Raw genomic sequence first — 13,093 nt, 5'->3', positions numbered from 1 at the left:
GTTTCACCTTTTAAAAAAGTACACTGAATTTTCAAAGTGAGTATGAAAGTCAGACACACATGGGGTACATCTTAATTTTGTACGACTTTATTTCAGACAAACTATTTCACACAAAATATGGCATATGTTTTTAAGATAGTTCATGATGTTTGTTAGAGAAGTTAGCGTGGTGGTTGCTTACATGATTGAGGAGAATTTAGCTTCCATACCTTTCCGTAGAGTCTTCCTGACTTGTTCATTGCTAGGAAGTATTCACTTTCCACTCCTTTGATTGCCACTATTCCAACTGCCACTGTTCGGATTTCTAGAATACCTGCAAATGTACACAGGAAAAATCACACTGATGCAAAATATCTGTTTTCCAGTCAACCTGTATGATTTATTTAAACACGTATAATTCTGTGCTTAATGAAAATCCGTATCTGCATTTATTCGGAAAAATATTTATTCCTTTATTCATGTGAAGAAAGATTTTTAAAATTTTCTGTATGTGATCATGTCTGCACACAGCCACTTACAATTTGTATGATACATTTTAAATATCTACTGAAATTGAGATGCTAATATGAAAATTTTTTATATTTTCAAAGAATCAGTGTATCTTAGAGCGCATCAGACTCTGGGCTTCATTTAGAAGAATTACATCTGTCGCCATCAAGGGTCAAAGAATTTGTGTAAAGCCTTTATTTTGAAGGCAAGTGTAGCTGTATCACAAATGAACAAGTGTAAACCTTAGAACTTGCAAGTGATAGGAAACAGACCACAGTGTCTTATGTAAGATAAAGTATTTGTTTGATCTTTGCATGCTTTTATGACTGATAGGAATGGGCAAAGATACCTGTATTTGAAAATAATTAAAAATTGCACTGAGAGCTTATTTATTCAAAACCAGAAAAACTTTAGTGTTTTTCTATATATTTGTGTAATACTTCATCTGGCTGATGTGTATTAGCAATAGCTTTCTATAGTCACTATGATACATTTAAGTTACTTGCAACGTAAAAGTATATTAAGGTTAAATTAAGCTATTAAGGAATTAAGGGATGTCAGGTTGTTTTCAAGCTTAAATGTTGCTATTGTTTTAAGCAGTGGTTTAGATTTACATTTCTGAGTTTCAGATGGTTTTCTCCATGTTGGGTCACATACAGGACTTTATGCAGTAGTGTTTTATTGTGACTGGTAGGAAAAGGAATCCTTCACAGCCATTTCAACTATAGGCAGAAACTCAATAGCTAAGGACAGGGAGAGGAGTGAGGGAGGAGGAGAGAACTGTGTGAGCTTGTCACTTACTCTTGAACAAAACCTTTCCTTTCAAATTTCTATGGAGTCTTTTCAGCTACCTCACATGATAATATTTTTGTCAATAGTTATTTGTTAAGGCATGAATGCTGCTGATATTTCTTTCCCTATACTTTCTCTATATCTTAATATTTTTTGCTTTTTTTTCTTGCTGTCATGCTTTCTTCCCTTCCTTGATATTACCACTGTATCAGTCCTAACCTGTTATTACTTTTTTTCACTCCTGTTTTCCCCATCAGTAGACCAGCTACCTCTTCTCTTGGTGTGTGCCCTGCTGGGCATTCATTTCTCTGAGCAGTTATACTTCTTAGTGTAAGCCAACTTTAAGTAAAGCTTTCAGAAGTCTTTGAGAAGTTTCACTGTGCTGCAGGCCTAACAACAATTCTAACAAAGGGCAATTCTAACTGAAACTTGCGAAAATTATATTAACTTTCATTTAAATTTCACTTGAGAGAAACCACAGCAAGGCTGAAAAACAGATGAACATCTGCATCTCTCCAAACAAAGAATATGAGAGTGGAAGGGATCTCTGGGTCATCAAGTCCAGTGCTCTGCTAGTCTGGGAATTGCATCAGATAATTCTCTTGTCATAAATGTTGCCAATACTAAATTGGAGTTGTTATTTCTTTGCCCCCAGTGTTTCCGCCAAAGGCTGTTCCAGAGCTTGTTTCATTTTAATGCCTACAGACTCTGTAGTAATTTGCAATCTGCATTTTTTCAGCGACAGTTTATATCCATGTGTTCTTCTGCCTATGCTAGCCATTATCTTAAGGAGGGGGCTTTTTCTTTTTTGAAGTTTATGTTTGAATTTTCTATTTATACGGAACTGAAAAAAAAATGAAAGATTCAGAATGAGTTTGTAAAGCAAGTCATTCTAATAGGAATGGAGATTTCTTTGAGTAAGCTGCTGTTGGCTGAAGTTACAGGAGTAAGAAATACTGTTGCTTTAAAAAGGAAGTGCCAAAAGCTTTTGCCTAAGGCAATATTATTATTAGAATTTTTATGTTGTTTTAGCTTTTTTTTTTTTTTTTTTTTTTAAATGAAGTAGATATTGACATACTAACCTGTAGGAATTACTTTATTTCATTTTTGGGTATTTGTTTTTCTACTCTATATTCAGTTCAGATAGAAATGTCTTTTATGCGGACGCTTAACGCCATCTAAATAAAACTCAGAATAGTTTTTCCTGTTGATGAGTTCAGGATAGAAATAAGGGAAGCAGTAAGATTTTAAAATCCTCTTGCACAGAAAGTCTGAATGACAAGCATTGTCTATCAAAATTATATTCTGTACATTCTTTGAAATGACAGTTTATGTGATAGATGTACTCAGAGATCGTTAACGGGCTCTACATTGTATTTGTTTTACAATTTGTGCATAAAAAGCCATGTACTTATAATTAAAGACAAGTTTACATTCATAAATTATGCATATGTGATGCTATTAGCTATATTATTGTACGCTTTTCAAAATTGTAAGCAATTGTGTGCTCCAGAATTAGGGCTAGCTTCACATAAATAACATTTGACACCCTGACTCAGAGATGATGAGACACCAAAAGATGTTCTTAAGCCTTTGAATGGCACATTTCTAAAGTATTCTATCCATCTGTGCATCTCTCCATAAATTTTAGTGAAGGAATATGACATAAGTAATTATGCAATAATTGTGTCACATTAAAAATGTTGTACTATTGGCAACGTTCAAGACAAAGAAAAGAAATCAATGAGAGTTCTCTGGAAACAGTGATTGTATATTCACGATTCTCTGCTTGTATATTCATGATTCTCTTTGAAGAATCTCGTGGCCTGTCACAGAATGTGCGTGTACTCATTTTTCTGTTCCTAGTTGTAGATCATTGCTATTCTGTTGTGTCTTAACCAATCCCCAAAAGAGAAATTTTCCCTTTCTAGCAAAGCATTTATTAGATTTAGGTCTCTGAGGCAGCATTTCACATATACTTTTTAACTTGAATCATCACTAAGCTTCTCACTCTGTTTTAAGACATATGACTGAAATTCCTTAGCAAGATGACAGCATATTGTAAACCTTCCTTCCTTCTAGAGTCTTTGCCTCAGTAACTCATCTACTTGTTTCAGAAATCATTACTACAATTAATCACAATTTTTAATTAAATCACATAGGGAAGGGAAAGATTTCTAGTAAACTTTTGGAAAATTAAGACATTACATATTATCTTTTGTATGGATTTCACTTGTTCTGTTCATTACAAGATGTTATGGACACTTAAGAAATCAAAAACTTTTCCTTTATATAGAAACCATGCAAAGAAGCTGATCAGGTTGGGAAGTCATACGCTGAAGGTTTATTCATTTATCTGTACCAGCACTACAGTTATGTCACATGATTGAATTTTGTGCTTAATATCAAAGGCCTTCCACAGACCAGGAGCAATGATTTTTGAGTAATATTAAATTTAATATGGACAGAGTTTTCATTACATTTTTTATTGCTTTACAAGTTGCTTCTGAGCACACAAGACATAAGGTGACCAGTTTTTCCCTCCACACCTATTAAATAATTAAAGGAATCATAATGCTTATAAGCAATGTAATATCACTGTGAAAACATCCAATAATCTTTTCTGTTTGTTTATTTTTTTTTAATATGCAACTTGATTTAAACACAAACTCTGAGGTTAAAGAGAAATGCATAATTAAATCACTGTCTCTTCAGATTATAATTTTATAATGTATATAGATACAAAAATGAATTTCTCTATTATAGCACCAGAGTAGGAAATTGCTAGAGGATATACAAAAAAATAAAATAACATCCATAAAATAGAGAAAATGCATTTTAGTTGTCCTTCCTTATTTAATTTCCATTCAGAGTCTGTATTAAGTCAAGATATGAAGATATCAAGATTACAGTATATGGCATTATAATTGTATTGGTCTGTCTTTCTTTTCTATGTGTTCCTGATACTCCATTACTACAAGAGAAATTATATGATGGCAAATGGATACTAAGGTTTTTTGTTGTGGATAGGAACCTGGGCTACCAGTAGGTGTCATGAGCTAAGAAAGCTGTTCAAACAGAATTTTGGTCAACTACAGATATTTCCTGTTTCTTCTGTCAGTTCTGTAATCATCTGTAACTGGTGATTCTTGCAAAAAGGATGCTGAGCAAAAATAAATCAGCATTTCAGTTGATATGGCTATCCTTATGTTCTTAACATTTATAGTTTATAATACAGTTCTCATTATTACATTTAGCCAAGTCTGTGAATGAGGTCTTTTTATGAGGCCTTTTTAGGTTTTCTTTCTTTCTTGTTTTATAAACTCACCTTTTTTTTTTCTTTCCTTTTTTGCTTTGAAATTCAGTACCACTATTAAGTCTTTGATAGGACAAACCAGGAAGAACATTTGTTTTACTGGAAAGTAACCCAGAAATCTCATTGTTCTATAAATGCTGGAAGGTCTTTGATTTTGAGTAACTGATGTTATTATTAAATTTAAAATCAGCAACAATACAGCAGTTTACCCTAAAGTTTTATTAGCTTTATGTGGATAGTAATTTCGGTCAAGCAATTCTTACCATTCTAATGAACCATTTTTAACAATACTTAAGACATGAATTTATGTGAAAGAAAATGTGCTAGTTTCATTGGTCCTCCACTGTGAAGTTAAGTTTTTCTGCTTAGTTCTTGTTAGCTGAGTCAGTAGAAGTAGGTAAATCTCAGTAACTGCAGAAAAGTGGTAGTAAAAGAAAACCTACTATGTTGTGCTGTTTTTTGTAGGCAATTTTATACCTAAAGTGTATATAAACCACAATGTCTAGAAAAAATAGTGAGCTGTCTAACACGTGGTCTGTCATCATCTGTTCCCAAATGTTAGTTTAGCACCTGATGCTTCAAAGAAATTATGAAGAACTAAAATGGACAGTCAGAAATTCTGCTAAGGATAACCTCTTCTCCTCAACATGATAGTACAGCATTCATTGTCTTATTTCAGCAAGTCCATTCTTTGAGGCTTCCTTTTGAAGTAAAAAGTTCTAATCCTTACAATCTGTGTTCACCAAAAAGAAGAATTCACCAAGCCAGGAGAGGAAAGAGAAAATTCTTGTACGTAGGTTTTGAGAATTGTTTCATCCAAGTACGCTTTTAAAATTCTAATAATTTCAAAATTACTTAAAGACATGCTTAAATTATTAAGATGATGATGATAGTAAGTTCACAAGTGAAACTTCAAACACAGGACTGAGTTAAAAATGAAAATGTAAACTATGTTTTCCAATTGCCTTGTCTGAAGAATCCATGTAAAAATTTAGGAAAGGTTTAAAAGAAGACTTGAATACACCACAAATTAGCTGGGAAAGAAATCAAATTAGAGCCAGAAAGAGAAAAAAAAAAAATAAAACAAAACTGAAAATGGGCATGTAAAACTGAAAACAACTGTAATTTCTATTAAATCAGCATGAAATTCCACACAATTTTATACGGTTGTACGGTCAGTGTATCAAATATAGCTCAAAGTTGCCAGAGCCTGAAAATCTGTCTGGTGTACCTAAAGGACACTCATCTGAGATAGGCTATGATTTCTCTTTAGAGGATGTTGACTATGGATGCTGGCAGCAGTCTTTTTAACCACTGGACATCAGACAGTTGATACAAAATCCAGTAGAAAAAAACTAAAGACAGAAAGCAACCCTGTAAGTTAACACAGCAGTTTTAGTGTGTGGAATACTTCAGTTTTTGGAGACAAATGCGTTCTGGTCTAGAATGGCAATTGCTCAGTGCTTTATACATATACTTGTGTACCTGGGAACTTATTTCATGGCTGTCACTTGGCGAACAGGACAGTGCCTTGGGCTGGAAATTTAAGTAGAAAAATTGGCATTTAGCTACATTACTAGTACAGAATTGAGCATTCTCCTGTGAGATTTTTCTTTTTCCTTTCTGGTGTTATTTGATAGTTTTGTTTTGAATCGCCTTGGGTTTCTTTGCTAAAGAACAGAGAACAAAAATAATCAGCAAGTTATCTTTTCACATGCTAGGGAGCTGCCCCAAAATGTTGGGTGATGAGATTGAAGAGCTTTTAGAGAACGTTGTATTCAGTCTACCATCAGTTGACTCTTTTCCCAAATGTGTCATATGTTGTGGGATCCTCTGAGTGTTCCATTGTATTTCTGGTCACTACTACTGTTATTTGTTAGTATCAGAATGTCTCTAGGCATTAATACAAAGAGAAGTGTTTACATCCAGTAGATTTTTCAGCAAGGCCAGCAGCAATTTCATCCCAGTATTTTCCTGTTCTGCTCGGTACAGATGTTTTTGCCTACTGCTATGGAGACTTCTGTACTCTTCTAAATGCTCAAAAGAAGGGAAGAAGAGGCAAAATAGGGTTTTTAATAGAGAATAGCAAAATAAAATGTCCAGTTGTTAGTTGTTATTTTATATTTCTACTATTTTTTTTCCAGAAAGCTAACAATATATCTAAACCTATTTTTAAAAATGTTGTAAGTGCTTTAGAATACTTACATAAAATATATATTTTTTAAAATAATATATATATTTATTGTACTTAACTGGCACCTGAGTACCAAAGTTGAAAAAGCATTCTATTGCTAATTTTTGAGGGAAGGAGGCTGGCACTGACAGCTAAAACTTGTGACGAATGTGTTTGTGGATCCTTTCCGAGTCAGGATCATTTTGAGATAAAACATGAAATTTCAAATGGGGAAACAGAAGGTAGAAAAAACTTGGATGGAGAATAAGTCAAAACAAAATGAAACTTTTAAGATAGTCTGACTTGTGTTTCTAATTAAATTTGGAGTACATATTTATGAATTCAAGTGACTTTTCGAAAAATGATTCAAGGCCAAGAAGAATGAACTCACTGCTTACAAGACAGTCGTTAATGCAATTTGTTCTTTTGATCTGGGTTTTACTGATTTAATGTTTGTTTGTACCTCCTAAAACAAGAAAATACAAATCACTATGGTTAATCACAAAGAATTTCAGAAAGCATTCTCAGTGTTGCTAGTGCCTGTGTGCACTGTGTGAGGCAGCACGATAAATACGTTCATCAGCTGCCATACTGCACTGAAATGCTTTTCCAGAGAAATCTGTTGGTACTTGATTTCTGAAAGCATATGAGTAGTTTAGTTAGGTAGTTTTATAAGTCATTGGCTTCAAAAAATGGTAACCCATGGGAGTGTATGTATGAAGTATTACTGTGCTTAAGTTATTTTATTTCCTAATACTATTTTTAAACTTATGCATTTAAAAGTTTGTATTTATGTAGGCAAATGTGTGACCTCGTTCTCTCTCAAATCTAATGGTAACAAATAATGTTATTGATTTAAGAGATATTGTAATATTTAGTTATTTTTCTACCATCCCCTGGTGTTAAATTATAACTGACAGAATGTCAAATTTTCTTTTCTATTTTCTATATTCTTTAGCAAGAGAGGGAAAGTGTTTACTAGGTGGTACCTTGTAGAACATATGATCATATGCTCTGTAAGTAGAAATAGGTCAAAAAAGTATACATTTTCATAGCAGAGATTAGATTGTCCCCCCTTCTCAGGAATTTTCTGTCTGTAAATATGCTTTGGATAAACCATTACTTATGGTAACAGAAAGCAAGGTGCCAGACATGTCTCAGCAGTATGTATATTCACTATCACTTCCCTTTTTTTTCACTGCAATGTACTTGCTTCTCCCTGTGATAGTCAAAATATGGATTTTATGGCAGAAACATGTAACATATTTTGCTATTATGGCAGAGACCAAGATGAAAGACTAAAGAAGTTTTTATTTAGAGACTTTGTGTCATATCCATGCATACATTTATTGTGCATGCCTAGACTATCAGAAGCATTCTAGATATGCACATGACTATAAAAATGGCCTGCACATAAACATTGTACAAGTCTGTCAAGAATTTTCAGTGGAGCAGCTGAAGCTACTGCCTCAGTGATGTTCCAGACATCTGGATACCATGGGCAAATACCCAAAGCACTTAGAACTCCTGGTTTCCTTCTCTTTGTAATTTCCAGGCAAGAAAACCGTAGTTGTTTAAAGGATCACGATTAATGATAGAGAAGTATTCCTAAAATAACTGTTTAGAAATGTCATTATTTTACTTACAAAATATGTACTTGGACTTGTGAGTGTTTACCATTATGTCAGAAAAGGAAGGAGTAAGCTAAGTTCCTCTCTTAAGTCTGCATTGTGTGAAGTATTTGGAGTTTCACATGCATCATCAAAGGTATAATTTGGCCGTCTGAATAAGTAGTACTGGTATCACAGCACAAGAAGTCTGGTTTGAATATCTAGCCTTTTTACTCACAAACTTATCATATTTGATCTGCAGTAAGAAATATTAAAAGCCAAAATACATTTTCTAGTTACTTTTCAAAGTGAGTGATAAATGTGAAACAGTGCTCATTGTTTTGCAACACTCACTAAGTCTTACCTCCACTAAGTACTGCAGTGGAGTAGTGTGGATTTCAGTAGCTGCATTGCAGTGAATTACTGCTGAAGAGAAATAGCTTAGGATTTCTGAAAGTATTTTCCCTTCTGCTGTATGTTTTGCTTTGTTTTTATGTTGACTTTCTGCTAATGTTGGTGGGTCAGATTTGCAAATCAAATGCTTTCTTCTTCATTCTGAATGACAGCATAATAAGAATTGAGCTAAGCTATTAGACTTAAAATCACCTCTCCTACAAACATCTCTTGGGAACATTAGTGCTTGCAACCACTTTCTTTGCAATTTTTCTGTTGATTTGATCTCTAAAATCAAAAGGATGTGACATTTTTCTCTGTTGTAGATTGTAAAACTATGGAACATTTCAGTTGCAAGGCCTGATTGTGAACAGCAGTATGTAGTACTGACAGTGGAATAACCTGCTGTCCCAATCAGTCATTCACTTTCTCATTAAACTTATTTAGAACCCTTCAATTTTGCTGATCTCCACTGTGCATACAAATATTTTATTGCTCAGCTTCTCATATAGTATGTTGTTGTTTCTCTTTTTTGTTTTGGAAACTAAATTTCCCTCCAATAAAAATTGCCTTGGAGCTAAATGTATGGTTCAATGAAAAAACAGTGTATCTTTTTAAGTTAATAGTGTCCTATAAAATCCAAATCTTAATTCCCAATCTGAAAAAGCACTCTTTTATTACAGTATTAACAATTTATTGATATTAAAAATGGAAAAAAGGATAATGGAATGCCTGTTTACAAAATAATTGTAAGTGTTTCCAAGCACTATAAAAATTGTTTAGTGCTGAACAACAAATCACAGTCACATCAAGGATATCTCTAGTATTTAAATCTCCTGTGGTAATTTCACTAGAATAAGCAATCTCTTTTGGTTTTGGAGACTTTTAGGATCTAGCTTCAGAACAGCAAAACTGTGTGAAACTGCTGATTAGCCTTTTCACAGCAAAATGAGATGTGTTCATTTAGTGATACAAAACTTCTCAAATTCAGAGCTTCAGTCCCTTCTGCTATATTACTAATCTAAAACTTATAAAATTCTACTTTAGACCAGAGCGTCCTGTCTCTCCACATTCTTATATAATGCAAAAGTCTATAAATAAATCAACTTCTTCTTCAGTATTTGTCACTATCCTGTTTCATGTTTTCATGTAATAAAGAGCTGCTGTCTTGGAAATATTCCCCAGTGTCACTGCGGGTTAAATTTCCTTTCCCCTTTCCTGTGTAGAATTAGCCATCATAGCTGATGTAAAATTAGTCCTGTCTTTTCATGGGGAGAGTTTTTCATCTGTTTTTCTAAGAAGAATAATCCATATTCACATATTTTTTGTTCGTATAAGAAATTGATTACTTGTCTGTTTTGTGCTCTGAAGAATTTCATTTCCAGGTGCATTTCATGTGATGTTACAGCTTATCACCCAGATAAGGTGGCTGCAGGCAGTCAGAAAGATGGCATAAATGTATCATAGCATTGCTGGGCTCATCCAGTTACAGGAGGCAAAAATACAGCTGAACCAGAATTTGCTCTTCTTCGTGTGCAGTATCCCCTCACTCACGAGGACTGGCTGTTTTGTTCTGCATAGTGTAGTGTCTCCAGCCATTTCTGTGCCAGCTTTTCTGGTCCCTGACGTGGGCTTGGGAAACAAATAGCATAGCTGCATGCTGGGAACAAAAAGAGTCTAAAAATTCCCCTCCTATTCTCTCAGGAATATTTATAACTGTACATTGTTGGCAAACATTACTGAGATCCATTCTTAAACGCTCACAGAAGGATCATAATGGCAGTCTTAGGGCAGAAAACTATATTATTATTTTAAATATACAGTGAAATGCATTTTTTTCCATAGTAAAAATGTTCCCTGATGTGGCTAATAACTGAATTATTTAAAATCAGTAAAACTCAGAAAGTGAACACATAAAGAAGAAGCTGGCTACAGTATTCTAGAGCTTAATTTTATACTGAAGAGCTGCTGGCATAGGGATGAGTAATTTAAATTGATTTTAATTTTGGACTGAACAATTTTGTTTCACACAGTTAAGAAAATTTAATTCATAAACACTGAAATCTCTTCCGGGGGTAGAGATACCTCTTTTTGTACTCTAAGTACTGAAGTTAAATATAGGGCCAATGCGACCCAACTGAATCCATTTCAGTTAGATTTTCAAATTGGATCTGCTACCTGGGGTAGGAACAGATTAAGACAAACATCTAATTACATCAATTACATTGTCCAGAAGAACTCAAGCAAGCAGTATATAATTCCTTTCAAGGTACAAAATGTAAGAAGCTGCGAAGAAAACCATCCTAACTCCTTCCTGTACCAGAGTGGGGAGTGATAGAAACCATCTGGCTCATTCTTTCTGCCTTCAAAACATTGCTGGACATATATTTATATGATGTGGTGTCTCAAATTGTTCTGTTTGCTGCCGACAAATAATTTAGATTTTGGTTGAATTTGGAAAAAATATATTAGAGCAAACACTGAAATGTAAGCTAATGGAAAGAAAAATGGAGGAAGAAATCCCACAAACCAACAAACTCAAACTTTGAGTCAAAACTGATCATATGATCTAATCTAATTCCTATAAATAAATAAGGATTTTATACCTGATATTTCTTCTGTCTTAACTCACGTTAGGGATCAAAATGTGTGTTAATTACCCAACAGTCTTTCTGTCTTTAAAAAAAAATAGCTTAATAAATCTTTGTCTTCATTTCATCTGATAACACTAATTTACTTCTAGTTACTCACTACTCTAAAAATTCTGTCCAGTATATCAAGCTGACTATGAAAATCAGTATGATATTTGCCACTGATTTACACACAGGCAGGTTTTTAAAAACCTCTCTTTTTATTTACATGACCAGATGTTTATGGATGAGTTACTTTACTCATCTTAATCTCTAGTATTCTTCTAGCTTTATGATTCCACAGCAAAACTGAGAAAAACAGCTGCAGCAGCAGTGGGGAAAGTTGTTTCTCTGACTCAGGACCAATTAGTGTCGCCAGAGCAAATATACTGTGGGAGCTATAGCCAAATGTCTCAATTATTATGTATTTATTTATTGGTGTGATTTGTAACCTGCCTTTTAAATGCAGCTGAATTATCCAGTTTCAAAGTCATTTATAATTTTTTTCAGTCTTCACATCAAATGTTAGGATGTAGGGGAAATCAGGTGTTAACCATTTTGAGTTTGCTGACAGAAGTAGTTATGCATACACTTAGTTTTGCCCACATGTGTAATTATCGTGAAGTAAGCGAGAAAACTATTGCAGCTAATGTCATGTATGTATTTCCCAAAGTGGATTCCTTATAATGCCATCTGTGGCTATTCGCAGCAGACTCTGAAATGTGATGGGTTTGTGCACACATGCCTGGGGTGTATAGCTAATTATTTTCATTTTCATAGTATGTGCTGACAGATCTTCTTTTCTAGAAAGATTCTGTCGTAACTGCACTTGTGGTGGTCATGGCCATGAAACCCAATTCCAGTAGCAACTGGGATCGTTCATCACATTGCACACAGCAATAAGCACCTTGCACCATCTGTCACTGGTGCACAGCCTTACAGCCTTTCTGCGCTCTGCTTTTCTCAAGTGTAACGTGGAAATACTGGTCAGCATTTTAGTTGGAGTTAACTCGTACCCCCAGAAGAAGAAATGGGCTCTAGAACTACTTCCAGTGTGTTGTGATGTAATAATGTAATGTTATTTTCTCAAGAGAAGTTATCAGTCCCAGCTAAACTGTGAAATGTCATGGAGTTAAGACAGCAGACTAAACAGTTAACAGAGCATAGCCTTAGCCAAATAACACGAAGAGTTTCTTGAAAGCACATTTTTGTTAAGCGTTATTGGTTTGCATACACAATGCTGTTTCTCTAGCTTTTGTTCTAATTGTTACACCCCCAAGTGTAAATCAGTGTAGTTATGTTTATTTCAGTTGCATTATAATCATTTAAGTCGGCAAAGGGTACGTAAGGAGAACATCTGAAAGGGAAACTATGAAGCTGGAAAGCTTCCTTGCATTGTCAGCCATTTGTTCTTTGTTACCCCAGTAGCCACCCTACAGGGCAGTTTAAGAGGGGATCTTCTGTGCACACTGCTGCCTCACTCTGCCTTCCTTAAACACCTTGACCAAGTCCTTTAGAAAGATTAAAGAATCTTTTGATAGAAATTAACCCAACACTATTCAGTTCAATTTTAAAACATGAGCAAAATTGGTCTGCTTTAGCAGTAGTCTCTCAGGTAGCCATAGGAAACTATTTAAAATGTGAAAGAAATGTTTTAATTTCTTTACCAAATAAGTAATACGTTATAGGC

General features: G+C 34.3%; 2 protein-coding genes across 3 annotated transcripts in view; one reads left to right on the top strand and one right to left on the bottom strand.

Moving 5' to 3' along the window:
• The window catches only part of LOC149916271 (protein FAM227B-like), a 64,617-nt gene that overhangs the window by 8,823 nt on the left and 42,701 nt on the right, over window positions 1-13,093 (top strand). The window lies entirely within an intron of this gene.
• Window positions 1-13,093, bottom strand: part of FGF7 (fibroblast growth factor 7) — a 30,222-nt gene that overhangs the window by 2,471 nt on the left and 14,658 nt on the right. For both annotated transcript variants that reach the window (XM_031587643.2, XM_090148926.1), the window contains exon 3: window positions 210-313. In XM_031587643.2, the coding sequence (XP_031443503.2) occupies window positions 210-313 (104 nt within the window). The remainder of the gene's footprint in view (window positions 1-209; window positions 314-13,093) is intronic.

This window comes from Phasianus colchicus, chromosome 12 (assembly GCF_987193195.1).
Source record: "Phasianus colchicus chromosome 12, bPhaCol1.hap1.1, whole genome shotgun sequence".
Taxonomy (NCBI): Eukaryota; Metazoa; Chordata; class Aves; order Galliformes; family Phasianidae; genus Phasianus; species Phasianus colchicus.
The sequence above is the reverse complement of the archived record's forward strand: the minus strand, read 5'-3'. Positions and strand labels throughout refer to the sequence as shown.